At 44.8% G+C, this 27,027-nt stretch overlaps 2 protein-coding genes across 23 annotated transcripts in view; one reads left to right on the top strand and one right to left on the bottom strand.

The window, feature by feature from the left end:
• Positions 1–14,207, top strand: part of PAPLN (papilin, proteoglycan like sulfated glycoprotein) — a 50,217-nt gene extending 36,010 nt beyond the window's left edge. For 5 of the 8 annotated variants that reach the window (XM_030949812.1, XM_030949813.1, XM_030949809.1 and 2 more), the window contains 10 exons: positions 630–759; positions 1,981–2,608; positions 3,275–3,412; positions 4,744–4,898; positions 5,645–5,783; positions 7,171–7,308; positions 7,959–8,086; positions 8,621–8,729; positions 10,015–10,190; positions 10,738–14,207. In XM_030949812.1, coding sequence (XP_030805672.1) covers positions 630–759; positions 1,981–2,608; positions 3,275–3,412; positions 4,744–4,898; positions 5,645–5,783; positions 7,171–7,308; positions 7,959–8,086; positions 8,621–8,729; positions 10,015–10,190; positions 10,738–10,913 — 1,917 coding nt within the window. In that variant the 3' untranslated portion in view covers positions 10,914–14,207. Of the gene's footprint in view, positions 1–629; positions 760–1,980; positions 2,609–3,274; positions 3,413–4,743; positions 4,899–5,644; positions 5,784–7,170; positions 7,309–7,958; positions 8,087–8,620; positions 8,730–10,014; positions 10,191–10,737 lie in introns of those variants that run through there. The other 3 variants (XM_030949811.1, XM_030949810.1, XR_004060778.1) reach the window with 2 other exon arrangements.
• Positions 14,208–14,260: 53 nt separating this feature from the next.
• NUMB (NUMB endocytic adaptor protein) overlaps positions 14,261–27,027 on the bottom strand; it is a 90,582-nt gene continuing 77,815 nt past the window's right edge. For 7 of the 15 annotated variants that reach the window (XM_030949817.1, XM_030949816.1, XM_030949822.1 and 4 more), the window contains 7 exons: positions 26,301–26,375; positions 24,279–24,419; positions 22,606–22,807; positions 20,136–20,438; positions 18,193–18,342; positions 17,218–17,361; positions 14,261–16,214 (listed from right to left, as the gene is read on the bottom strand). In XM_030949817.1, coding sequence (XP_030805677.1) covers positions 15,493–16,214; positions 17,218–17,361; positions 18,193–18,342; positions 20,136–20,438; positions 22,606–22,807; positions 24,279–24,419; positions 26,301–26,375 — 1,737 coding nt within the window. In that variant the 3' untranslated portion in view covers positions 14,261–15,492. The remainder of the gene's footprint in view (positions 16,215–17,217; positions 17,362–18,192; positions 18,343–20,135; positions 20,439–22,605; positions 22,808–24,278; positions 24,420–26,300; positions 26,376–27,027) is intronic. The other 8 variants (XM_030949826.1, XM_030949828.1, XM_030949829.1 and 5 more) reach the window with 4 other exon arrangements.

Below are 27,027 nucleotides of genomic sequence, written 5' to 3'. Positions count from 1 at the left end.
TCAGATTTGACCCTGCTGACTCACATTGTGGATTCTATTGGGCTCCTCTGCCAGTAATGCTGAGGAACCAATACTTGAGGCATGGCATCAAGCCCTTTGGCCCACCTTGCTCCTGCTCAGTCCGGAGCATTCACCTGCAATTCTCTACAAGCAGGGCACAGAGCAGGCGGTGGGGAGATGTCTGAGAAGTAGAAGGCCATCCTGTGTAGACCTGATTGAATAATCTTGAGTAATCAAATTTCTGTTGGTCAGAAGATTGCTATCCAGTTTCCAGGAAAAAGAATGGGAAAAGCATGGCTTCTATTAATTGCTTCTGTTTGTCAACTCTGCAGATTAATTCAAGGTGGGGAGGTGATCCCTCCCATAGGTTGGGGTGCTTGTTGGTGGCAGCAATAAGAACTGGCCTGCTGCTGGGCTGCTTAGCTGTGCCTTGCAGAGAAGTGCATCCGTGGCTGAAAGCCAAGTTTCCCACCCCTTCCCAGGACAAAAGCCTCTAGGAGGCAAACAAGCAAACATTGATGCCACTAACAGCTGGCTGTGTGCAGCTGACAGCTTGCACGTGGTGCCTTGCATGTGCTGCTGTCCTCTTGTGTGTGGATAACTCTTGGCTTTCCATTCCTGTCCCCAAGGCAAGCCAAGCCTTGTCCCAGCAGCAGCCCTCGGGCGAGTGCCGCAGCTCCGTGTACGGCTGCTGTTTTGACAACGTCGCCTCAGCCAAAGGCCCTCGAGGGGAAGGATGTCTCAATAGGCCCAACTACCGTAAGTGATGCTTTGCCTTATTGGTTTAGAAACACAAAAAGAGTCCAGTAGCATACAGAAGTTTCCTGCGTAGAGGCTCTGCTCTCTGTAAAATGTAGGAAATAATCTCCCTGAAGAGAATTTCTACCTGGTGGTTGGGGCAGCAGAAGCTTGGCGGGAGTGTAGAAAAGCAGCTTCAGGATTCAGCTCTACCAGCCGCCACAAAAATTCTTGTTGTCCTCTGCTGATAAGTGGACAGAAGTGTGTTTGTGTGATCTTTGTCAGTCTGTAGGACTACTCAGGAGTTGTTTGTCCCTGAGAAGACACTTTGATGCAGCCTGGAGTACTCTGAACTAATTACCCAGGCTAAGAAGTAGGGATCTCCTGTGGAATCAGGACAGTACTCGGTCTTCAGACAGCCTGTGGACAGGGGAGGAATGAGAACTACATGGGGAAGGAGGGATTGCTCAGGGCTGCATGCATGCCCTTAGCCAGCAAAATTCAATCCAGTGCCTGCTGTGCTATGAGGACACAAGGGCTGCTGGGCAAAAGCTTCTCTGCTCCTTAGTGCCCAGCTGTACCCTCTGCAGGCACATGGCTGCTGCAGGGCCTTGTCCTCCTGCTGCAGCACAGAGAATGCTCAGTGGCTGTCCCTGTGGTGCAGCCTTGGGGAAGGGGAAAACTCTCTGGATCCTCTCAGCTGAGCCACAGCTTGACAAAGCACCTTGCAGCCAGAGCCCTGCATCCAGTGTTTGTCAGCACGTGGCTGATACCCGTGGCTCTGGGTTTGTAGATACCTTGGGCCATGCTCCTCTTTATATCAGTGTGCAGGGGTGTTCTGTAATGTATGAGTCTTCTTCACAGCTGGGTCTAAGCCACTTGCTTTGTGAGCTGGAAATGTACAAGTGGCAGCCATGTGTCCCTTGCAGGAGAGGGAGCTCCACAGACTGCTTTGCAGTTGCAGAATTCTCCAAGCAGGCTGTAAAGCATCTGTCTAGTATCTAGATCCAGAAATGTCTCTGAGAATGGTTCTTCCATCAGAGGCAAAACCGAGACAGAAACATGTGAGCAGTTTCTCAGTTTCAAAGCACAGCTGGGTAGGACATCTAGGTGTCCTACTTTTCCCACCTGCCCTTTGCCCACAGGGCCATCAGATAAATCATCTAGGTAGGTGACTTGAAGCCCCACGACCTTTGTGCTTTGTGACCCTCACATCTCCCTCTGTTCCACTCTTTTTGGTAGCATACCCTGTCATGTGCCTGCTGCCCAGTGCCCACGGCCCCTGCACCAACTGGACCACTCGCTGGTACTTTGTGGGAGTTGTTGGCAAGTGCAACCGGTTTTGGTATGGTGGCTGTCACGGCAATGAAAACAGCTTTGTCTCGGAGGAGGAGTGCATGAGAGCGTGCCACAGCTCTGTGGGGGTCAGTCATCTGGAGCTCCAGCCCTCTCCTGGCACAGAAGCCCTGCAACACCAGCAGACTGACTCCAGTTCTCACACAGGACATGCTCAGAGTCAGCAGCAGTCACCCACAAGAGAGACTGCAAGTCACAGCCAGGAAGTAAGAACCTATGGGGCTTCACTCCCCGGGCAAGACAGCCGCAGCTGGAGGAGGGATGTGCTGCCAGAGACCTTGCCAAGGACTGGGGTGCTGAAGAGCCAGAGAAGCAGACTGGACAGGCTGGGCCAGCTGCGCTCCTGGGACACAGCCCTGCCTGTGGCCTCGGACAGGCAGAGCAGCGGTGGCCAGCAGGGGCTGCGCCAGGAAGGCAAGCAGTGGCGTGAAGCTTTCAGAGCAGATGTTTCTGTGAGAGAGGGATTTGGGCACCAGGAGTCTGCAGACTTGTTCCCAGCACAGGCTCTGCACAGGTGATGATTTCCATCTATCCCTCCCCCGTGTTCTGCCAGCTCATTTTGAAGCATCAGTGCAGCTTTCTCTGGAGAGAAAATGTTGCCTCAGCTGGGACTAGCTAACTGGGGATACTGTGTGATGGATTAGCTACACATGTGGCCCCTTGGTAAATCAAGTCACTGGTATTCAGGCCCTGGCATTACCTGCTATCTCTTTCCTCACACACGCCCTGGTCTCTGACAGCACTGAAGTATCATATGTGAAAAGACTGCAGAATCCTTCTTACACTGTAAATGAGAATCCATAGGTGTTCTTCTTGTTCTGACCAACAAATTTAGCTGGCACTCTGACTTCAGAGGCTTTATCTCAGCACTGCATGGAGCAGCAGTGGGTTGTTCTAGGGAAGACTTTTCAGATGCAGACTTTGGATCAAGATCCAGACAGTATTACCCTGAAAATAAGGAGTGTGTAGAGCTAGATCTAAACATATCTGCACTGGATCTGTCTGTCTGCTGAGCTGTACCTTGTTCCTTCAGAAGAGAGCTCCCCATGCTGCCCAGTGCATCTGCTCAAAGCTGAATGGGCAGCTGGTCCTGCTTTGCCTTGTGGTTGTAACTCATCCAGAATCATATGAGAGGTGAGGAGGGCAGCAGAAGTGCCAATGGAATCACTTTCTCTTTCAGAACAATCCTGGAGAAAGGCAAGCCCCCTCTTGTGACAGCAGTTGTGGGACAAAACATCCAGCTGGTCTGCAAGACAGGCGTGTCCCCACTCTCCAGAGTGGAGTGGATGAAGAACAGCCGACCCATCTCCTCTGACAGGTGAGTTCAGATCCCTTCATTGTAGAGCAGATGGGTTCCTTGCTGGGCAGAGTGCCAAATATGCGGTCCAAAAAGGACTGTCATGGTTTCACCCCAGCTGGCAACTCAGCCCCACAGAGCTGCTCACTCACCCCTGGTGGGATGGGAGAGAGCATCAGAAGGGTAAAACTGAGAAAATCCATGGACTGAGATAAAGACAGTTTAAAAGATAAAACAAAAGCTGTGGGTGCAAGCAAAGCAAAACAAGAGATTCATTCATCACTTCCCACAGGCAGGCAGGTGTTCAGCTGTCTCCAGAAGAGCAGGGCCCCATCACACATAACAGTGACTCGGGAAGACAAACGCCATCACTCCGAACTCCCCCCCACTCCTCCTGCTTTCCCCAGCTTTACATGCTGAGCATGATGCCATATGGTATGGAATATCCCTGTGGTCTGTCAGGGTCAGCTGTCCCAGTTGCGTCCCCTCCCAGCTTCTTGTGCACCCGCAGCCCAGTGGTGGGTGGGGTGAGAAGCAGAAAAGGCCTTGACTTGGTGTAAACACTTCTCAGCAGTAGTGAAAACATCAACACTGTTTTCAGCACAAATCCAAAACACAGCCACATACCAACTACTGTGAAAAAAATTAACACTACACCAGCCACAACCAGCAAACTTTTTTTTTAAAAGAAATAAAGAAACCCCCATATTCATCAACTGTCCACCTGCTCTGTGCATAGCAGAAACAGGTACAGTCTGCACCAGTAATGAGGTGTTGGCTAGAATTATGGGCAGAGCAAGTGTTATGCTGTCTCATAACACTGGTGGAAGCTGACGTGGGTAGTGATGCAGAAAAATATTGCTTCTCTTCGGTTCATCTTGGGGCAGCACAAAGCCAGTAGCTGGGGGTGAAATTTGCAGCCTAATAACCCAGAGTTCCTCTGGCTGAAAATCTCTAGCACAATTGTTTTTTAAAGTACTTTTAAACCTGTTTTTCCTGGGAAGTCTGTTTCCAGCAAGTCTGTCTGGAGCCAGTCAGTCCTTTTGTGTTATGAAAATCACAGTTATGCTTTTCTGTTTGCAGTTGACTGCTGGGACTCAAGCTCCCCCCTGGAAGGGCAGTTTGCCTCCTTATGGGAGAGTTACTGAAAGCAATTCCTTGTTTTCCATCTCAGTTTTCCTCTCTGTTCCTGACCTCCTTTCTGCTGTAGTTTCCACCCCTGCCTGTGACCCATCTGTGGTCAGCAGGGTTTTGATTTTTTCTGAGTGAGGGAGGGCCCCACATGGGGATGGTTTGTGTAACACCAGCCTGGGCTGGCCGCTGTGCCCCGGCGGGCTGCTGTGGGTGCCCAGGCAGGCGGCAGCGCTCCCCCCGTGTTGCAGGCACACCTACCAGTCCGACAGCTCCCTGGTGATCAGCCACGTCAGGCCCGAGGACGCGGGCACCTACACGTGCCTCACTTCTGGCGGGAGGACTGAGAGCCAACAGATTCAGCTGCAGATCACAGGTGAATTATCTTCTACTCAGGGCTCCTCATTAATGGTTACTGAGCACAGGCCAAATAAAGCCAGCTGCAGGAGGAAACTTCCTCTGCTGCCAAGAGGGAGTGTGGAGGCAGCACGGCCTCTTTTGGTGTTACCTCATGATCAAGGCTTAGCCCTAAAATACTTTTTCCCCTGCAGTGTCACCCCATAAATGGAGTTGTGGCTTGCCTGTAACCCACCCTGTTTCTATCACAGCAAGTACGTCTTCCTCCCTGAGAGCCATCAGCTGCCTCCTGATACAAAACAGAACTGCTGGTGCATTTTTGTTTTGTGTTTTGCCTAAACAGGTCCTGCTGGGTAACAAATAATTTCCTGTTCTGAAAAATGTGCCATATTTCAGAAACAAAACCAAAAAAAATGAAAGACTAATCTCCCAAGATGGGCCAGAAAGGCACCCTGTAGCCTTCAATCTCTGAAGTGTGCTTTGTCACAGCAATGGCACATGGGGCAGAAGGCACTGTGGCCTAAGGGATGTTGCAACATGTTCACTGACAGAGAAGGAAAAGGAGTCTAAAATTGCTTGCCTGCAGGTCTATGACTCTCATTAGTAGACAGCACAGGTTTACTGCACTAGTCAGCCAAAAAGCAGATGGCTGAAGGGCTCTTTGGCTCCGGTTCAGCAAGCTCTCCCAGGCTCACAGAAACCCTATGCAAGAGGTCACAGTAAGAAGTGTCCTTTTATTCACATATGGCATTTCGTTTTGAATAGAGTACCAGAGCAGTGTTGTGGCAAAGGGTGAGAGAGGCCGGGTCCTTCAGGCGGCAGATCAGCAGCACCGAGGGTTATCCAGAGACAGGCATCTTGGGCAGGCAGCCAGCTCCTCCGTGCCTCAGCAGCTCACGTACAGGTACGTTCACCTACAGCAACAGTTTGTCCATGGAGCCCAGATGATGAACCATATGGCATCTCTTCATGTAGAAAAGCCAAAGACTGGAAAGGTCCTGGGTCAGCTGTTCCAGGGCACAGTTGGGAAGCATGCAGTACTGAACTGCTGACAACAGGAATGGGAGAAGATCCCAGTCGCAAGCTGTCTTCTGTCCTCCCCAAGGATCTCTTGAAAGAAGCATGCTCTGAGAAAAGATGCACAGGAAAGCTGGCAGCAAAGCAGCTGGGCTCAAACAAAAGAAGTCTTGAGGCAGCATCCATAGCTGTTCATGTTAGTGCAGGCAGAAAGAGAAACCTGTTCTGAAAAAAAGCAAAGCAAATAGGAGCTGCTTAACTAGCACAAAATAGGCATATGTGTATTGAAGAAAACTTCAGCTCCTCCAGCCTCCACTAATTAATTTAAAATGTTTTGTGAACAAACCAGTTTGAGCTAAAACTGTCTTGTCATATACTGGCATTTTTGTTGCTTCTTGCGTGGTTTTTTATTGCTTCTAGGCCCCACAGAAATAAAGGGGGACAAATTATTTTTGCCTTAAATGAAGCATGTTGGGATTCCAGATTAAATAGGGCCATGATCTGATCTCTCTCTTTTTGAGTTTACAGCCTAAAACCCAGCCAATTTGCTGAACTCTGCAGCAATCTCCTTAGCTGCTTCTGCTAAAAGCAGTAATAAGTGATTCATTGAATTAAGGCTCTTTGGTTTTATTTTTTGAGATCAAGAATTCAGGTCACAGAATGGGGGTAGGGTAGATGATGTTTTGTTTAACTGAGGGAGCACATGGTTTAGTTCCCTTCTAAGACAGTGTTTACCTGTAGTTATAAGAGAGCAAAGAACATGAGATGAGTGTTGTGAGGACATGACCTCAACCTTTCTGCTGCATGAAGTGGACGAGCAGCTCCTGAACCTGGTGCAGTCCGGTGATTGCAATAGGCTCTTCACACCCTAAAAAGGCTCATTTTTGTGTGCCAGAGAAGCACCTAAGGGGAATCTTGCTCGGTGCCCTCTTTAGGACTTTGTACTGTTTGCCATGTGTTCATATTGTTAATGCTTCCTCAGCTGTTATCCAGAGGGTTGTTATAAGGGTTGCTGTCTGTAGATTAAGCTGGCTGACAGGAGTGCAGCACCAAGCTGTGCTGAACTAGAGCAGGATTTTATAGAGGCTGCTCTTTTCTGAACGTTGGGAGTGAATGTTGGTAATGGCAAGTGTCAGAGCTCTCATGGGAGTAGAGACCTCCCTTTGCCATTGGAGGCGAAAAATAAGGCCTGTGATTGATAAAGCCTTGTGCTGAAGGTCAAATGCTGAGCAAGGAAGTTTCTACCTTTTTTGCTGTGCTTGTGAACTTTGCAGGTTGAAAATGGATAAGAGCGAGCCCACAGTAGTGGAGGCCAATGTTGGGGAGAGAGTCAGACTGCTCTGCACAGTGGAAGCATCACCAGCTCTCACCATTGAGTGGCAGAAAGATGGGCAGCCCCTCTCCTCTCCCAGGTGAGCTCCCAGGTGGTTCCAACTGTTCATGAGAAGAGCCTCCTCCTTGCTTTTCTTTCCCTGTCTCCTCTCTGAGAGAACAGAGCTGTTGGTCATGCAGTGAGGGTCTGTCTGGCTTTATGCTGTCCAGCCTCCTCCATCAGGTCCAGGCTGTACTGCTGGCCTGCCCTGTCCTCCCTCCCTCACAGATGGAAGTTTGAATGTTGAACCCTTGACGGAACAGCTGTGACACAGGGTCTACGAGTGAACCAGGGTTCAAATTTATTCAGCTACAAGGTTAGCAGAAAAAGAACACATGGCTAGCAAATTTGCCAAAAACCAGCTGGTCAGTGAGCAAGGGCAGAAGTTCTCAGCAGAGAGACATCAGAGCATCTGCAATGAACTTCCACAGCTACTTCCACAGCTGCTCTCCCCTCTCTCTGCTCCCAGAAATCTGCTCTAGCAGCAAGTTTTTCCAGACTCTTACAGCATCAGTGCTGGGATTTGAGGACTAAGGTTGTATTACAACCCCTGCAGCATCTGAGCTGCTAAATCTTTGCTCAGTGATACTACAAAGTTGTACACAAGACTCAACTTCACCTCTGCTGGCTCTCAGGAGTGCCATCCTGACCCAAGCACAGGCTGAGGGACATGCTGGCTTTGTTCCCCAGGCACAGGCAGCAGTCGGACGGGGCCCTGCTGATCAGCAGGGTCAGCTCTGAGGATATTGGCTTCTTCACCTGCCTTGCCTCCAATGGCCGTGACCGCGACCAGCGCCAGGTCCTGCTCCGGCCTCTAGGTATGGAGTGGGTGGCAGCACACCCAGCTCGTGGGAACAGGAGGGGGAAACAGGGCCAGCGTGGGTTCCATTCCTGGCTGTGCCTCTTTGCTTCACGCCTAGAGTTTAACAGGCATCCTGAGGGCAAGGGAAGAATGAGTTGTTTTACCCAGTGATCATCTTCATGTGTCCAGTGCTCCAAGCAGCTGGGAAAAGGGGATTGACAGCGCAGTAAGAGCGACTCTCAGGGCTTTGTTTCTGGGACACTGGTGTGAGATAAGCAAGAGAAACTAAGGAGATGGTTCTTCTGCGTATGTGACATGCATATGTCCAGCTTTGAGACTTCTGTTACTTGTCCTTTCTTGGGCCAAAGTCCTAGGAAATCCACATTCCCCAGAGCAGCAACGGCACAGCCTCAAACATGCTGTTTCAAGGCCCAGGGGCTTGTAGCTCATTATGGGATGTGTTGGACTTTTCCCATGAGGGAATGCTCCTACTCCCAGGGAGAGGGTGGCACTGTTCCCCCTGCTAGTGATGATTTCCTTTCTGGTCCAGGAGAGCTGAGGATCACTGGTCTTCTGCCAAGCATCACGGTACCTGAGGGAGGGACTGCTCAACTTCATTGTACAGTGACTGGCAACAATGTGAATATAAGGTGGTCAAGGTAAGCAAAAATGAGATGGAACTTCTCTTTCCTTCTCTTCCTAAACCTCATCATTTACCCTCCAAATATTAATGCAGGGTGCCTGCCAGAGACCACAGTTATCAGCCCCAACTAGTATCACCTACCCTTTCTTAAAACAAGTTGGATGTTACCCAAAAATCCTGGGCAAGATCCCTGTGGAGTGTGGGGGTCATCAAGTTCGTGTTCCACCCAAATAAGGAGAAAATCAGACGTTAAACAAAGATTTCATGGATGTCAGAAGGGCTCTGTGCTGGAAAACTAGTGACATGAAAAAAACATGAACGAAAATGAGTAATCAGAGGAAAAGTTTTAGTTGCCTTTTAAAAAACCCTCTCTGCCTAATTGTGACAGACATTTTAGACTCTCTTCTCCCAGCTTCCTGTTGCAACAGTTCTATTTACTGTCAATGGGAGCAAAGGAGATTTAGAAGCATTTTAAAGTGAAAATATGTGTCCTCTTACCTGATAGTTTATCAGGAAACTCTGAATTTGTGCAAGTGTTTAGTGAGGATTGTTTTTCCTGTTTGAAAATAATCAGTTCTGCTTTGGAGCGTTCTTAGAAACTATCCAGAGACGGGTAAATGTTGAAATTCCAAGGGTTAGGACTGAAGTTGAAGTGGGCCATCTCACACACAGAGCTTTTCTTCCATGCATAAGCTTGGTATTTGACCTAACAAAGTGATGCATGTTTCAGAGTTGGAATGAAACCCTTTTCAGTGAAACCAATTTAATTTCATTGGTAACCAGGAGTTCACAATTCAGGCGGTTTTCCTGCTGGGCACAGATTATTCTAGGAGAAACTCAACAGAGACACAATATTGCTGGTTTTTTAAAACAAATTTTTAAAGGGAGAGGAAAGAGGGCGCATTGTTCACTACCCTATATGCTCATCAAGCAATATGTGCTGCTATCAATGCCAGCCAAACAAGTACTGCCAGACCACAACCTGGAGAGAGGGAAAAGCACACTGGATTTTCTCTTAGTTCCTCAAACCTCAAGAATGTGTGCTGGCAGAAAGGGCAGTGTCTTTGCACAGAGCACACAGACTCGGCTACCTCCCACGCAGACACTGGGCAACGGATGCAGACTGATTCAGGCTCATGTTACCACCCAACTGCAGGGCCAGGTTGTGCAAAAGATTTCTTCCTTCCTGCTGAACTTGTAAAAAATCACCCCTTTCACAGAACATCATTTTCCAAAGAGCACAGGAAGCTCCTTTAGCACCCATGGGTGGCAATAGTGAAATATTTTGTTTTTCACCACAGGAATGGAGTTCCCATGCGGGGGGATGGCCACCACATCCACCTGTCCCAGGATGGAAGCCTGACTATAAGCAACGTCAAAGAGGCTGACGAGGGATCCTACACATGCAGCGCCTACAGAGGCAGCAGCTCGGTCAGTGCCAGCTCGGAGGTGAAGGTGCTGAGGAGCCGACCTAGCAGTGAGTACAGCCCAGCCTTCCTGCTTCTCCCAGCCTACCTGCTTCTCCCAGCACAGTGCCTGGCCCCTGGCTGCTATCACACCCATTGTGTGTGCCAGTCTAGCGCCAGCCTTGGGCTTTGGGGAGCAGCAGGAGCCTCTGGGTTGTGCTGCCTCAGGAGCCATGCTTTCCATGGACAGAAAAGCAGGATGCTGGAAACACCTCCTGACCAGGGCACTGGGAGCCTAATTAACTTCCTGAGGCCAAAATGTCATAGTTGCTTGACCAAATAGTTGGTTGCATGATTTGTAGTTGGACTTTGGACACCATCCAGCTATCTTTATATAGAGGGTAGATAGAGTGGTGTCTCCTCTCCCTGGAAACTGCATTTTCCTCCTGTATCTCACCAGAGGTGTCTGTTTCATCTTGAAACTCATCTCTCCTTCTTGATGTTGGACTAAATTTAGAACTGATGGGGTGGAGGAAGCAGGAACGTGCTGTGTCTTTTGGGATAGAATAGCAATCTGAGGATAAATTTACAGCCGGTTCACCCTTTGCTTGGCTGCAGCTACTGTGAGTCACATTGTGGACCTGAGCAGAGAGTGCGTGGACCAGCCCCACCTTGCCAACTGTGACCTGATCCTGCAGGCCCAGCTCTGTGGCAACGAGTACTATTCCAGCTTCTGCTGCGCCAGCTGCGCCCGCCACCACCCCCAGGGCAGCCCCCCGCACCCCCGTGGGTGACAGCCACCGCCACAGGGAGCAATGACAAGACTGGAGGCCTCAGCTCTGTTCTTTTACTGCATGGGACAGTTCTAGGAACTCTGCCCTGCTGGAAAGCCCACGAGGGTGAACTGAACAGCATGTAGTGAGTGTAAATGCTCAAAGGTGGGAGACCCACCACCCTCAGGTTTATTATAAACTCCTTTTCCCCTGTATGCCTTGCTGTACCTAATCCATCTCTTAAGAGTAGTTGCTGTCATTCACAGAAACCAGATGATAATAGGGATGTAAGGATGATGTGACTAGAGAAGGCAGATGACCAGCATGAAAGAGGGAGAGACTTCATACAAGCAAGAGAGAAGTGTTCTTAAAAACATAATCTCTGAAGTGTTTGAAGATGGCCCTGAACCATTTCAACTGAAGCACTAATGAGCCATGAACATTTGTTCCTCCAATGAGCTTTGCTGAACAAGTGCTCCTGGGGAGCACTTTCCATCTAAATGCAAAGGACTCTGGCCACGAGAAACAGCTTAATGCATACAAAATTAGTGTTCAGGTCCTAGGAGATTACTGGCTCTGGTGATGCAGCTGTAATGTCATGATACTGGAGCTGTTTTATTCCAGCAGATCTTAGACAAATTTCTAGTAGGGTCACTTTGGTTTCTACTTGACTGCAATCAGCTTTGAAGTGAAATGCAGAAGCAAAGCTTCACAGAAAGCTTTAGACAAAATAGAAAACTACTTTTAGCCCTTCCTGAATGCTAGGGGTAATTTAGATGAATATACCAACACTGTTACCTGTTCTGAGATGCTGCAGTTTAAATAGCACTCATTCTAGGAAGGCTCAGCAGGTAATCTTTTTCCCCTGAGCCAGAACAGTGCTCTTCTGACATTGTGCTGAGTTTGGGCAGGGGCTAATAATAAACACATAGAAATACGTGTGTAGGGGCATTTCACTTGCCAGAACACACCTCCCAAGGATCTGCTCTAGTCTCAGTTAAATAGAGGAAAGCTTGGCTCTGCATGTGGCCTGAGCTGATGCCTGCTGCTACAGGCTAACAAGTTAGGACTTCCAGATGCAGAGCAGCTGTAGCTGAAAAGCATCCTTCATTTCAAGACCAACATGGAGTGGCAACAAGTGTTACCACTCCCCCTCATCTGGGGCTCTGAAAATCTCAGGCATTAGGGGTGGGGAGGTGAGATTATGATTACATTATGTTAAACCAGGAAAGGCCTTGAGTATCTTCAGTATCTCAAAACTGAATTACTTTTGAGCAAATGGATTCTTTTACAGCCTTCACACTACTGTTCTACCCTAGCCTCAGCCCTGACAGTCCCCTTCTTCCTCATTCTAGACTTGGATGGGTTGATTAATTATTAGCAACATTACCCATGTATTATTTGCATAGATGTAGATATAAAGGAGGTTGTTGGTATTTTGGCTGGGGGGATGGAGGATTGGGTTTTTCTACTTTTGTCTTCTTCTTGTGTTACTCTAAGGCTTTTAAGAAATGCAGCTATATCAGCACGGGTATGGTTTAGGACTGAACACACTGCTCTAGGATGCCAACAAACAGCAAAGTCTACAAGCAATCCAGTACAGGAAAGACAGGTGACAGTCACAGCTATTTGGGGCTGGGTCCTTCTGTGGTCTGATAGATTCTGTTTGCTAGGAGCGACAAAAGACCTTATTTTGCATTTAAGACCCTCTAATTTGATTAGGGAAAACATCCTCTGCTGGAATGCAGGGCAGGCATTACAGTATAAGGTTTGAAATTACTGGACATTTAAGAACAATGAGACGGTCCTGAAAACATCCACTTGTGTTTGTACGTGTTCTTCCATTTAACATCTCAGACCTGCACCTTTTTCTCTGTGTGTCTGCATGGGATATTTGACCATTTTAGTAAACGATACGATTTTTGCCTTTGGACATCAGGGACTAATCAGAGACCCTGTAAATTCCAGTCATTTTGAAGCCCTCTCCGTTCCATGTGTGGTATCAAGGGGTAGTCAGGCTCTGCTCAGGAGCATGGTTGGAAGTGGATTGTGGACATGTCAGACCTTTTGTCCTAGAGTAAGTAACCAGTTCTATAAAATCCCTTTATAAGATGCCAGAGGCTTTACTTTTAGAATATTTAAATATTCTGTGTCATTTAAACTCTGTGGTTATGTAAGATGGAGCCAGGAAGCGCTTTCTCCAGGCTCCTGAGGGCTGAAGCAGCCCCCTGCCTTTAACACTGGAAGTGCTCTGGCGAGTGCAGAGTTGATGCTGACCTCCATTCAGCTGCACAACCATGGCAGTAAAGGTGGGATTGACAGGCATGCAGCTCCCTGCTGTAAATCCATGCCATCAAGTTAACTAAAGGATCTTTGCATTTCTTCTGACAAGATCAGCTTCTCCCTCTCTGTAGTACCACTTAATCACATACTCAAGGTTTACTTTTTTATGTGAGAATCAAGATGTTAGTTTTTTTCTCTAAACAATGGCTTGTAGGAAGTGCTTATCTCCAGGGCAGGAGAAGGGTGTAGCTATACTGGGCTATTTTCAACTTGATCTTGGGGCCCTTACTGTGAAAGATACATAACTAACTGCTTTCTTTCCTACTATACATGTCTATAAATACTTGTTTGCTTTTTGAAAACTGAAAAAACCATTGACACCAACTCAAATCCCACAGGGAGTGTTTGCATTACTATTCATACCATACTGAACACAGGTAAGAATTTGTGATGTCACAAGTTGTAATTTTCTAGACTGTCACTGTAAGACTCACTGTACTTGCCTGGAAATGGAAACTGCTGGCAAGCTCAAATCTGAGTGCTAACAAAGGCAGTGTTTATTCCCCTTCAGGTTATGGAGTCTGACTTTTTTCCTTGTTTCTAAACTGACGTGGTGCCCATAAGAATGTGGTAAGAACCAGTCACATGAACACGGTAGATATCAACTCAGTGAAAGAATGGAAAAGAGATGAACATACATCATTATCTCATATGGCTCTTTCTAATAGTAGGGGAAGGAAAGAGTTTTCCTTTTTGCCATTACAGAATGTTACTGAATTGTCTCTTTGTAAATATTCAGTGACAGAAAATACATCCCTGCAAACCCAGAATCTGAAGTTTTAAATAAAGGCCTCTATTTTAGAGCTTTAAGTGTTTATGCATCACAAGGATATTTTGAAATTCAGTTTTAAAGTTCAATGCAACCTAACACGTTGTAGAAAATGAGAGGTGTCAAGGTATTATTCTTAGGCTGCTAGGTCAGCAAGCAGTGCTGATCCACATCCACCTTACAAGACAGAAGATACCCAGAAGGGCAAATGCTGAAACTGAATTAGTGTGGGAAATAAGTCTCTCACAGACAGTGCTTCTACCACCAACATTTATTTCTGTTAAAGCAGATTATAAATCATCAGTACAAATATATATAACTTACATTTGCTTGTAAGGCCAAAGTTTAAAAGTAAAGTTAAAATGAGATGGTTTTCACAAGTCACCAGAGGCAGAACCTGGACCAGCTGCAGCCTTAACCACAAGGTTTCACAAATCAGTGGGGAAAAAATAAAACCAAAGTTAAAAACCTCTAAGAACTATTGACAGACAAACATAAAAATGGTTTCCCAGGTAGCCCCAGGATGTAGATATGTTGACATTAAGTTGTCACAGTAGTGTTAGAACCAATAGATTAAGACAAAGAAACTGCAGCAATATATGAAAGGAAAAAAATCCATACTATATAGAATATGTAGACTGATTCCAATAAAAAACAGTAAATTCTCCCCATGGTTTTCAAACCATGACAATACTGTTCTTTAATTTTCTTTATTTAAAACTACAATATAATGACTTATTGGTTGTGATTGTTGTTGCAATATGCTACTTACAATGAACAGATACAAGAACAAGCTAGAGCCCCTTTTTCCACCCCCCCAATATTACTTACTATAAGAATCAGCAATAAATCAATCTTATGTACAATTTCTTACATCCAACCCCCTTGTTTTTTAACCTTTGGCAAGATTACTTACAACTCATACAGCTTTTAATATCCAACTATTTAAAATATTCTAAATGCATAAAAATAAAGATTTTGGCTTTACTTTATTCTTTACATATAATATTCACTTTGTTACTCAAAATGGAAGCTCAACTTTTTCCACAAACCTAGCTTTTGCTAAGGTGACAACATCCCACCCATATCCACCCCCCATCCTACCCAATTTTTCCCTGAGGGGGAACATCCAGGGCTTGCAGGGCATCAGGAGGACACAGGTACAAATATCTGCCTTCTTTTCTGTGAGATGATTGATGTTTCTGCAGAACAGGCTTTGGGACTGGGTGCCTTCCTTCGCTCCATTTGACTTCCAGCTATCCAAGAGACGAGGGAAAGCAGACTGGGGTGGCTCCAGGATTCCTTTTCAGAACTGCACATTAAATTCTCTGTATGTTTCCATCCTCCCCAAAATTGCTCCCTCTTTCTAACCCATTTTTGTTTGAAGGGACCACTGGGATTATCAAAGCAAACTGGTCAGAAACAGCCCCCTCCGCTCCCTTTTTCCCTCTAGCCTAATGTACAATTTATCGGCCCCCCCAGGAGGGCTCAGAGTTCGATCTCGAATGTTTTCTGTAGATCACTGGAGAAGGGGTTGGTGGGGGAGGGGTTGGTGCGCTGCTTGGCCTTGCCCTCCAGAGCCGCCCACTGCGCCTCGAAGGGGTCGAGCTGCGGGCCGGGTGCGGGGGGCTGCGCGTGCCTGTCCTCGGCTGCCCACTTGCCGCCCTCCACGCCATTGAAGGCGGCGGAGCCGTTGTGCTGCGCGGGCGGGTGGAAGAAGGGGCTGGCGGTGGCGCTGCCGCTGCCGCCGTCGTACTGAGGAACCGACTGCTGCTTCACCAGGCTGGGGGACTGGTGCGGGTGGGCTGCTGGAGTGTGGCTGGCAGTACCAAAGACGTTGGCCACCATCTGGGAAGGTGTGATCCCGACCACAGGAACGCTTGGGGCTGCATAGGTCATCCCATTCGCTACAGCATAGGGCTGAGCTGGAATAAATGCTGGCTGCATGGGTGGTACCACACCCACCGGCACAGGCTGAGGCGCGATGAAGGTGCTGACTGGGAAGGCAGGTGCTGACTGGGAGGCTGGAGCTGCTGGAGGAGGCTGGAGCAGTGGCTGTGGGGCTGGGGCTGAGGTTGGCTGCTGTTGGGCTCTGACAGTCTTTGAGACCTCTTCCAACCAGCGGTCTGCCTCTGAGGGAGTACGTCTGTGATTTCCTTGGAAGACACTCGGTGAGGCCGCACCTGAGGAGGTGCTGCTCCATTCGGTGCCTGGGAAGGAAAGCATGGGCAAGTCACTAATATTTCCACTCCTCATCCTTTTATTGGTTAGAAAGACTGGAGGGTGTACACAAGAACACACAGGTCTCCTCCTAACATAACTGAAAGATGCTCCCACCACTGGAAGCATCTTTATGCATCCAATGTACCGTTCTGTTCTAGGAAGACATTCTTCAAGATGAGGTAGGTAAGCGCTTCTTCACTAAAGTGCAGATTTATGGGGTTTTTTCTTCATCTTCAGCAGACATCTAAGACTTCAGGGTATGCAGGAAAGCTGCTGCCTGCACTCATAACTTAGTAGCAATGATCTGGTCCATAATCACTAATCCCCCTAACTGGGAAGTATCAGTTTCTGAATGCACAGCTCAGGATTGGTGGACTTGGAACACAGAAGTCTAAGAAACTGTTTTACAGACAAAGTCTGCTGCTCTTGCCAGGCCAAGCAGAACCTACTGTTTCCCTAGCGAAGTTTCTCTCATGGAGTGGCACTTACACCATGACATGAAGTAACTCAGACTGCAGCCTTCTAGCACACGTGCCCACATGGGTGACCATTTCACTTTACACAGTGCAGACTAGGCCTGGCGGGACAGACTAAACTTACTATACAGAAGAAATGAACCTCTAAGCCTTTAAGCAACCAACTTAATCCCTCCTTATGTACATTACCGAAAAGAACACACAAAAATTATTTTGGGTACACACAGACTCTTTCCCTTTTATACACACAAATTTGCATACAACTTCATTACTTCCTTTTTAAGCACTGATTTTATAAAATGCTGCCAAAATAAGAATCACTCCAGATTACACACCTAGCACCAGCAAGTTCATCGCTTCCCTCCATCCACTCATGTAAAACGCTACTATTTCCGGCTTTTGTTCCTGTTCCTTCCACTTGCCATTAAGTGGCACTGACAATTGTCTCAGGGGCTCAATTATGCTTTTGATCCAAGTTCTTATAGCAAAGCACTGGATCTACTTCCACTCTTACCAGCGACCACGGCCGCAGCTCCAGTATTAGCAGCAGGAGCATGAGCCCAAGGATTGGTTTCACGAACTGGCATAGCTGTGGACACTACAGCAGCTTGGGATGGTTTAGCAGCAAGCACACAGAAGGCAGAGGCAGTGCCATTAACTAAAATGGGAGCAGACAACATCAGTGCGATTAATTCATGCAAGGCATGCACATGACTAGAGTATTAGTGGGCCGGGTCATACCTATCCACATATCCACTTTTAGACACTTCCACATGACAGGAGTTCATGTAATTAGCCAAACTGGACTGACAGCCAATACAGAGAGTAAATTTCATTTCACCAAGCCAACACTTGTTAAAAGAATCATGGGATGGTGGATTTTGATGTCCGTTAGGAGGCCTTGAGTTCTGATGACTGACTGAAGTTAAATTTGTTGTTTCTATAAGGAAGAGATATGGCTCACCAGTAGTTATTGTACAGTAATTTTAGATTAAAAAGAACAACACTTTGTAGATACAAAGTAACAATAACTACATTTAACATGGAGAGGTTCTTTTTTCATACAACTTCTATAAAAGCATAGCAGTGAAATGAATACCAGTGGCTGCTATGAGTTCTATAGCTGGCATTTTTCCACAACTTATCTAAGAATTTGTGTAAAAAACAGTAATTGTGGGGGGACAAAATCCCTTCCCTTGTGAGATTTGGTTCCTATGACACACTCCTATGCAGTTTAGGAGGCAGAATGATAAAATAGCCATTACCTCAAAGCCAGTTCCTTTTAGAGGTAACTACTGTGTGGTAGGTGCATGAACTTATTGTTAAAAACAAAACCACAGAAAAATTAAACAGACAAGATGAATAAAGCAGGATGCATTCACCCAAAATACTGGTAACAGGACTTGCACGAGAAATTAAGACCATGTGTTACTAGAAAGCAACATTATGTGCATTCAAGCCTCATCCAGCACCCAAAGAAATCACAAACCTTGAAAGGCAGGAGACTGTGGTGCAACTACTGTCACTGGTTTTGTCATGGGGGCCGAAGAGAAAGGATCTTCTGATGGTGTGCTGAAAGCACTGGTGATCTGAGAACACAGAGCACTAATGCTGTCTGTTTCCCCTTCTACCTCTGGGACTAAAATGTAAACAGAATTCATTAAATTGAAAGTTTAAAGGATACAGAAACAATTTACAACTACCAATGTGAAACTGAAATATAATTAGTTCCCTTATGTCCTACACGTTCTTGCTACTGATTTGCATGACAGCTTTTTTTTTTTACATTAGTGTTGAAGATCTGGCCTGAAATAGAACACCACATTAATGTATTTTGTGATTAAGTCAAGAGGGCAAGGAGATCACTGTTCCAGATTTAAAGGATACTGGTATCAGAAAATAAAAAGGGTTTTCCACAGTTTAAGTAGAGATCTAAATCTTTCAGTATTAAAGTGCTAAAATTCTCAAAGGTTTGGCTCTAAGATTTGGCATTCTGTGAAATGAAAATACTTATGATAGATTTAAGTGTTCCAACAACATACTTGTACAGTAACTGATGAACTTTAAATGTACTGACAGCAATGCACAGTGGCAAGTTCAGTCTAGAGTTAGTGTTGGTTGTTCCAGTTCAGTGGTAGCTGAAATCCCCAGTTCCTGTGCTAGAATCATAAAAGCAAAAGCTGAATGCTCAGATAAAATGGATGCTCAGTTTTAAATGAAGCATCAGTATCATGTGGATAATGTAACATCTGGAGTAAAGCTGCCAGCTTACCAGATGTTCTCATTATTACCAATGGCAGTGTTTTCCAAAAGTACCAATCATCAGTCCGTCATTGCACAGAACTGACATGAGCAGGCATAATTAAGCACAAAATAGTGTAAGAAACATAAAATGTCTGCACACAACATGCACCAAATCTGAAATTCAGGGGGAGGCATGCCCAAAAATTGATTCTTTGAGGGATATTCCAACACAGTGCATGCAGTGGGACGGTAAGCAGCACTGGCAGTGGCATATATGGGAACATGCATCAGAAATGTTCTGAATCATAAAAAATTGGGATTGTGGTGTGCTCAGTGACTGAGCACTACTGAGCAGTGCACTACTGCTGTAAAACTGATTGGCTCAGTGCGGGTCTTAAAGCACAGGTCACAAACAAGGATTATGAAAGAAGTCAGACTAAGTATTTTTGTTGGGTTTGTCTTTGCCACACTAATTTTTACTTCAAAGCTTAGAACCCTAAAACCAGCTCTGTTGCCAACTGAGAGTACAGCTGGCCTGAAGGATAACACCTAGCTAAGGGAACTAACACCTAGCTAAGAGAACTCAAGGACATTATGCAACATAATGAGCACCCCAGGAGTTTATGTTAGAATGACTTTTAGAAAACCCCACTATCGTGTGAAAACTGTACCACGTAATACTGATACAGCCAGCTGTACCACCTAAACAGGTAGATTATCTTAATGAAATGTGAAGAGCAATTTCATTGCTCTCAAAAAGAATTCAGACAGACAGAAGGACAGACTACAGAAGAGCATCACATGATCCCAAGACAAGTGGTTAATGCCTTGAAGGGATTTTTGTCTCAGGATGCCCTGACAGTAAGTGGAAGAACTGGTTCAGTGACTCAGAGGGAAGAGCCAAACCTACTAATTCACCAACACCCATTCCTGGAACACTTCAAGCTGTGCTCCAGTACTTCAGATAGCAATTAGAACTGTTTTCTGCATGTGAACCCCACATTTGAAATTCTTGCCTATTCCCAAAGCAGAAATTTTCTGACATGGTGATGTTTGTTCATGATAAATGATCAACATGAGGCAGGAAGAAGGATTTACTAGAAAATAAGGAGTTACTTGAAACCACAGAGAAAGAAAAAAGGAAGAGATGATTTAAGGCAATGTTTCACTGGAACCATTTAGTTTTACCTGAGTTTTTCATGGGGAAATCAGTCTTCCTTTGCACCGTTGAAGGCAGCTCATTTATTCGCAAAGACAACTGGCGTTTAAAAGGAGACATCTTTTGGCTCAGGGCGGGGAAGCCCCTGAAAGAGCCTTGCCTGGCAAGCTGCTCTATAGGGGCGTGCCGCCGCGGGATAGCGTGGGGGTTGCTCGTTTCTTTATCCACAGAGGCAGCGACTTCAGCAGTAGGAGAGGTCGGTGAGCCAGAAGAGGGGGCAGTATTGTTTGATGCAGCACCTGGTGCGACTGTTTTCACTTCTGTTTCAACTGCTGGAGGAAAGAGGGTGAGGTTAGAAGAGTAAAGCAAAGTACTGTTCAGCTGCCTACCTGTACACCCATTTGTTTTGAAAAGAGAAATGGCAGGAATTTGCATAACTAGTACTCTTGCAAATTAGTTTCTAATAGCACAGCAGAAACACAATTTCTGTATACTTCCACTGTCTTCACCACATCACCTGACACATACCAAAGCCCCACAGCTTTCTAAGGCAAGCCACTCCCTAGAAAGAATGGCTTTACATCTGTATTCTTTCTAGATGCTCCTGAGATCCCAGCTCCAGAAATACTTGCAATTCACTTATGGTTAAGACTGAAAAATATACTGTGTATTTGAGAGCTTTACTTTGTCTCACACAGAACCATGGACAAAATATTACCACCAACTGTATTAAGTGACAGAGCAGTACAACTTAGCAGCACCAGGGAACAGAACGCAGCTCCAGGACCCTCTTTTAAAAACCACCCTCCCAGCCCTGCAGAATTAGCAGCAGTAGCCAAACACACTGTACAAGCTTTAGCAGGCCAAAGGTAGCAGCAGCACTCAACAGGCTGGGCTGCACCTCTCAGCTCCTCCAGGAAATACATCACAGGTAGAGGGGAATGTGCCGCACTGCAGATTCAGCCTCTGAGCTGACAGGCCTTCCTAAGACCAAACACATTTGCAAGGAGTTCCTGTGTCACTCCTGTACTGAATTTAGCTGCAATGTTACTAGTTAATCATGACTTAGTTGCAGTGGAAGCTCCTCCAACTTAAGGTCAGCTGCTTCATTTCGCAAGGCTTTGCACAGCACCACAATGCTCCTGTCAGACAGGCCTAATGGCAGAAATGTAGGATTAAGATTTGTTTAAATCATGACACTTATGATTAGAATTGCAATGGGGAGATTTTTCCACCTCTAGGAAAACTCTTTCTCACTCATAAATGAATTGGCTTTGGGGGCAACAAACACAGCTCCATCAACACAGAAGGACAAAAGGAAATCTATCCTGGTATGAACTCTCATTTTACCTATGCTGTTTTCCAAATATTTTAGAAAAAGCAAAGACTTTTTGTTTTGACACATCAGCAGAATAACTAAAAGTCTGGTAAAGAGAGGAGTCAAACCAGAGATTTCTGAGGAGCTGGAACGGTAGGAGGAACTAATTATGTTGTCTTGTAAGCTTCAGTACCCATGAGTTGCAGCTGCTCATTCAAGTGAAACTTTTCTAATCAGTCTTTCTTGGAAAGGATTTCACACACCTTCATTGAGTCAAGACTTTGACTCATGCCCTCAAGTAACAAAGGCCTTGTGTTTAAGCTTCATTTAGCACATTCTGAAACTAATGTATGGAAACAAGCAGATGGATGATGAAAACGAAGATTAAAGTTTTACAATCAAGAGGCAGCATAAAACTTGCTGTGAAATCCTCTGAAACAAAATTCTGACTTTACTGTGAAGCGGGTTATAAACAGTATTTATAATACTTTATTTTTTGTTAGATGTAGAACTCCAGGCTTTGTAATAAAACTTGAGTAAGAAGTTCTACTTTCACCTAATTTCAGAACACTTAATATCCTCTCAAATCAGTTAGTCACTAATTTTGAATGTAATTAATAGTCCAACACCTGTGTGTTTTATGGGGAGGGAGTGGATATTCTGGATTTTTTTAGGAAAGCACTCTAATTGATCTGTTCTTCCCTCATGCAGTACAGCTGTATACATACACTCTGTAACCTACTTTAAAAATTAAGATACTAATACATTCTTTTCTAAGCAAAATGCATATCATTTTTGGTTAATTTACCACAAGGATTAGACTGCAGAAATGATTACTTATGTCCGGCAAGCTTCTTGTAGTTTTTTAACAATTTTCTAATAAGGACTTTTAGTATGGTACCTACTGTGTTCTCTGCCATAAAGCAGCCTGACAAAAAAAAGCAGAAGCAGCTTTCACATATGAAGCCATCTGCACCTTTTCTAGAAGACATGGGAAAATACGGAGTGAATTTGGGAGCATTTTCCATCTTGTGAACTGACAAGGGTCTGGGAATATGATTAGAACATATTAAGGTTCAAGAGACGGAATGCTGTAAGGACACTGCTCAGCTTCAATCCTCGCAGAGGCCTCAGTGCTGGCTCTGCTCACTGCAGATGATTGTTTAAATTGCATCCCGTACCTTTAGCATCCGGCATCTGTCTCATAATTTCCTCTCTCTCTGCTTGTTCAGTAGCTGTAGTGACCCTGAATGACCCCTCTCTAGTGAATGTGGTTCTGCTGGCATCAAAGGTGGCAGTCACTCCACACTCCTTCTCTCGCTTCTGCTTTCGCTCCAGGCACGCTGCAAATGCACAGCCCACGGCGTGACTCAACCTTTCCCCCTGCACAAGACAGCATTGCATCACAGTGACTGAACAGAAACACACATGTGCTTCAAGCATCACAAACTGAAACCTGCCTTTACAGAACAAACCTAATGAAGCCTTTAAAGAAAACGATTTTAATTGTATTTCAGCCTTAAACCTGGTACACAAAGACTCCCAGCTACTAATGCACAAGCCATGTTCAAGAAGGCCACCCAAGAATGAATGAGATTGTTGCACGATCTGTTTAGTTCAACTGCAACTAAGATGCCAGAGCAATAACGTGCTTGCATGTGCCGGCACCAATCCCTTGCCTCTAGATACATCTGTGCACACAGGAACTCTCATGACGCTGTCTTAAGGTGTAAGTCCTAAAGCACAGGTAAGTGCTATTCTTGGAGAAAGTTTACAGAGGGCTCAGGAAGACTCTACTCTTGTGTGCACCTGTGAAAGTTAAAAGTACAGTGGTGACTTCTCACACCTCTTAATGGTCCTGACCAAGTGCACACGTTAGAGTTAGGAGTGCCTAATGAAAAGCACTTCCATTATTCACCAGGTCAAAAGAATCCAGTATCCAATAACTGTAAAAAGGAAATTTAAGTCTGAAAAATCCAGCAACCCAGCTGATACAGCTGCTGCAGCTGAATCAGAGGCACTATTGCTACCAGTAGCTCAACTCATCTATCATCATCAATAAGTGAATTGACCTGTTATTCACAGATGAAAACAGAAATGTTCCAGCTCTAATGTAAGTTTTACTGGGAATTTCTGACTTCATTGTCTAAAGAAAGATGTCTAAATCATCAAGCACCATTGCTCTGAATATGCAGCTCTGGGGAGTTCACACAGTGAATTTGCATGAGGTTTCAAGCACTTTGTACAATATAGGCAGGATTCAACAAACAGCAGAGAGAAGAAAAGGTTAGATCAGGGAGTTAAATAACTTACCTAAGTCTACACAGCAAGAAACTGATTTTAAACCTACTCAAAATATTGTTGTCACTCAGAAGCAAATAGAATGCTAATTTAATTCAGTTTAGCACCATCTCTTAACATTCAGATGACTTTTCATTCAAGATAACACTCATGTACAAGACACTGCATTCACAACCAGTCTGTATTTACTCACTATGATTTTATCCTGGAAAAAACTGTCATTGCTGTTTCAGTTTTTGGCTGTAAACATTTTGAAATGAGAAAATTTTCTGTCTATTCTTAGAAGAGTAGTTCCCTTCTGCTGGAGATTATTTGAGGCTGACTGTACTCCTTTTACACACAGGCTGAGCAGCATCTCCCTCCATAAGATGGCATGACAGAAGGATGACAAATATTTCAGATGCAGGGAATTAGAATTAAAATAATTTACAAGGACTAAGTAATATCTCAGGTGGAGTCACAACATACTGCACTATTCCAGGTAGTCACATTTTCTGCCTTTTACTTCTAGCTAAGAGCTGGGAGAGCTGGCCATAGACCATCCTGAACTCACCGTGTCCTTCACAGCCATAAAGCAGTGGCAGATCCAGCGCCTTGTTGTGCCATCTCGGCAGATGTATGAGAACGCCCGGTCAAAGTTCCTGTCTGGTGCGCAGAAAGAAACCTTCTCTATTGTCTGATCAACTATAAGATCCTAGAGGGAAAAAATCCCCCCCCACCATACAAGAAATGTGAGGAAATATGGCCAAACACTTGAACAAGTCATTGTCAGCTGTAACTGCATAAAAATGAGTTATACTAAAAAGAGGATAACCTGATGTGGCTGTAATTATTTGTCAGCAGTCGTCACTCAAAATCTGTTCCCAGTACAAAACAAAAAGAAGAGATGACATTCTCCACCAGTCATCTTCGGGAGAGGCGTGCTAAGACACCACTGAAGAATTCAGGGACCCAGTGAACTCCTATGACCTCTCTTCTAGACTACGAAGGCACATGTTATTTCATTTTTATAGCAGCTCCATAGCCTTGCCAGAAAGTCTTCACTGTGGTTAAAACACAATGCTGAAACTGGGGGCGAAGTCTGCAAGAATGAAAAGTCTTGCAGCTGCTACACAAAGAGCAAAACTCCCCTCCCAGTCAGCTAAGCAGGGATGCAAGAGAAAGCACCAGCAGCACTGGTAGCACCAAACGCTCCCTATTTAATCCCACAGATGGGAGAAGCGTTTCTGAAAAGGAGATAGTACAGCTAAAGATTATGCCACCCTCATTAAAAATTAGGTTTTTAATATTTTTTTTCCAAATTATTTCATTTGCTTGGTGACTAGTACTTGGCACCTCTGCTGATGTATTCAACCACCAGGAGGCAACAGTTTATTTTCTTTTTAAATCCTATACTTTTAATTACCTCCAGAGTCTGCAAAACTTATTAAAAATCAATTTGAAAATATTATATATATGCAGCAACATTTCTAAAAATAATACATGTATTATTACTTTTACATGAGGCAATCAGTAGACTGAATTCATTCACATCATATGTTTGTATTAGAAAGTGAATTCTTGAGAGACAGCAACTTTAGCTCTGATGAGCCATACCACTGCATCAGCCCTGGAGAAGTCTAACCACAAGCAGATATCTGACAGGCAGTTGCACTCCAGAGGGATATGAATTACATCTGTTTGTCAGTGTTGGCTTGGAGAAATCATCTTTTAGGTTGACCAAAGTAAGTGTCAATTGATATGAACATAAAACAAACTATTTCAGACTGACAAGAGTTAAAACTGTTCTCATAGCCATGCCATCTTTTAAAATTCTGGTGCACTTGTAAGCTTAAAGCTCTTATTTCTGATTGTCTACATCTACATAAAGCCAAGAATCATTTGCTCTTACTTGGACACATGTGCCTGGTGGCTCACCACGTGCTAATTCAAAATAAAAAATTGTAATTTCACAATAAAAATGTAAAACAATCTAGAATCATGCCACAAATATATTAGTTTTCCACTTCAGAACAACATTTTCAATATTAAAGATTATTAAATTTGATATATGCAGTTACTATTTGGTTTGAGTCTGAAACTACAATCTCCCTTATTTAAGTTACTCTCTTCATTGCATTTTTGGAAGCTCTTGTTCATTCAGATCCATTCTAGGATTTGGATGCACTGAAAATTATATTGATTAAAATATATATGAGAGCTTGCTTATGCATTGCTATTGCAACCTTTTGCAGTGGTGCAGAACGAAGTCCGGGGACTCTTCAAGTTCACTGCCAACAGAACTTATCAGGAAAACCAATGCTTGTTGCAGTAAATGCAACAAAAAATATTTCAAGTTTGTGCTACACCTGCTACATTTCACAAAATGTGTCTTGAGAGTATTGTGGAATTAACTGGGAAAAAAATTAGCAGGTATACATATATTTACAAAACAAGAAATTATTAAACTGAACTACACACTTCAGTCTTCCTTTCAAATACCAACATTTGCACTAACAAAGATTGCTGTCCGTTTAAAGGTATAGCACATACATTATTATAGAGAGATTTAAACTTTTGCCCAGGGAAATCTAACCTTTGTTTTCTCATCTACAACTCGGAGTCCATCCGCTGAAACCCACAGGACTGCTTTGACGGCTTTCTTCCCAGACTTTCAAGAAAAGAAAAAAAAAAAAGGAAAGAAAAGAAAAGAAAACAAAACAGTTTTATGCCAACAGCCAATTGCCTCCCGTTTCCCCTCTCCAAGAACTATAACATTAAGTGTAGATGAAGTCCATAGTCAGTAGGGTGCCCAAAGCTCAATCCAAGTTGCAAAACATTAAGAGAACCAAGCCAAAGCCAGTATTTCAGAAACAGCACGTCGTGGGGATGGGGAGAGGGCACAGGACAGGTGAGGCAAAAATAAGGTGTACATCCACTGACAGTAAAGAATTCAAGACTGACCGAGTGGGTGAAGAATTCCACTAGAGTCAGAAAACACTCATTCATAAGGAGTTACACCACAGGTAGCTTCTTCAGCACAAGTTTAAATATAGGAAAATTCTTACCTGATATTTCCACCAGCCCTACCCTCTGCCCCAACAGTCCCACGGCAGAATCATGGCATCACCTTAAACCAGTGTTAAAAGCACCCCAAAATCATCAGTTACTGTGTAGCTTATTAAGCTGATAAGCTTAATGCTAAGATCAATCAACCAAATACGTTTCACTAATTTATTAAGACCTAAACGTCTTATCTTGGGAGAGAGGTATAAAAATAGGATTTCTTAACCCTTGGGTGTGTATCTGGAAAAGCAGTGGTG

The sequence above is a fragment of the Camarhynchus parvulus genome, chromosome 5 (assembly GCF_901933205.1).
Source record: "Camarhynchus parvulus chromosome 5, STF_HiC, whole genome shotgun sequence".
NCBI lineage: Eukaryota > Metazoa > Chordata > Aves > Passeriformes > Thraupidae > Camarhynchus > Camarhynchus parvulus.
This window is presented reverse-complemented; position numbering and strand designations above follow the sequence as displayed.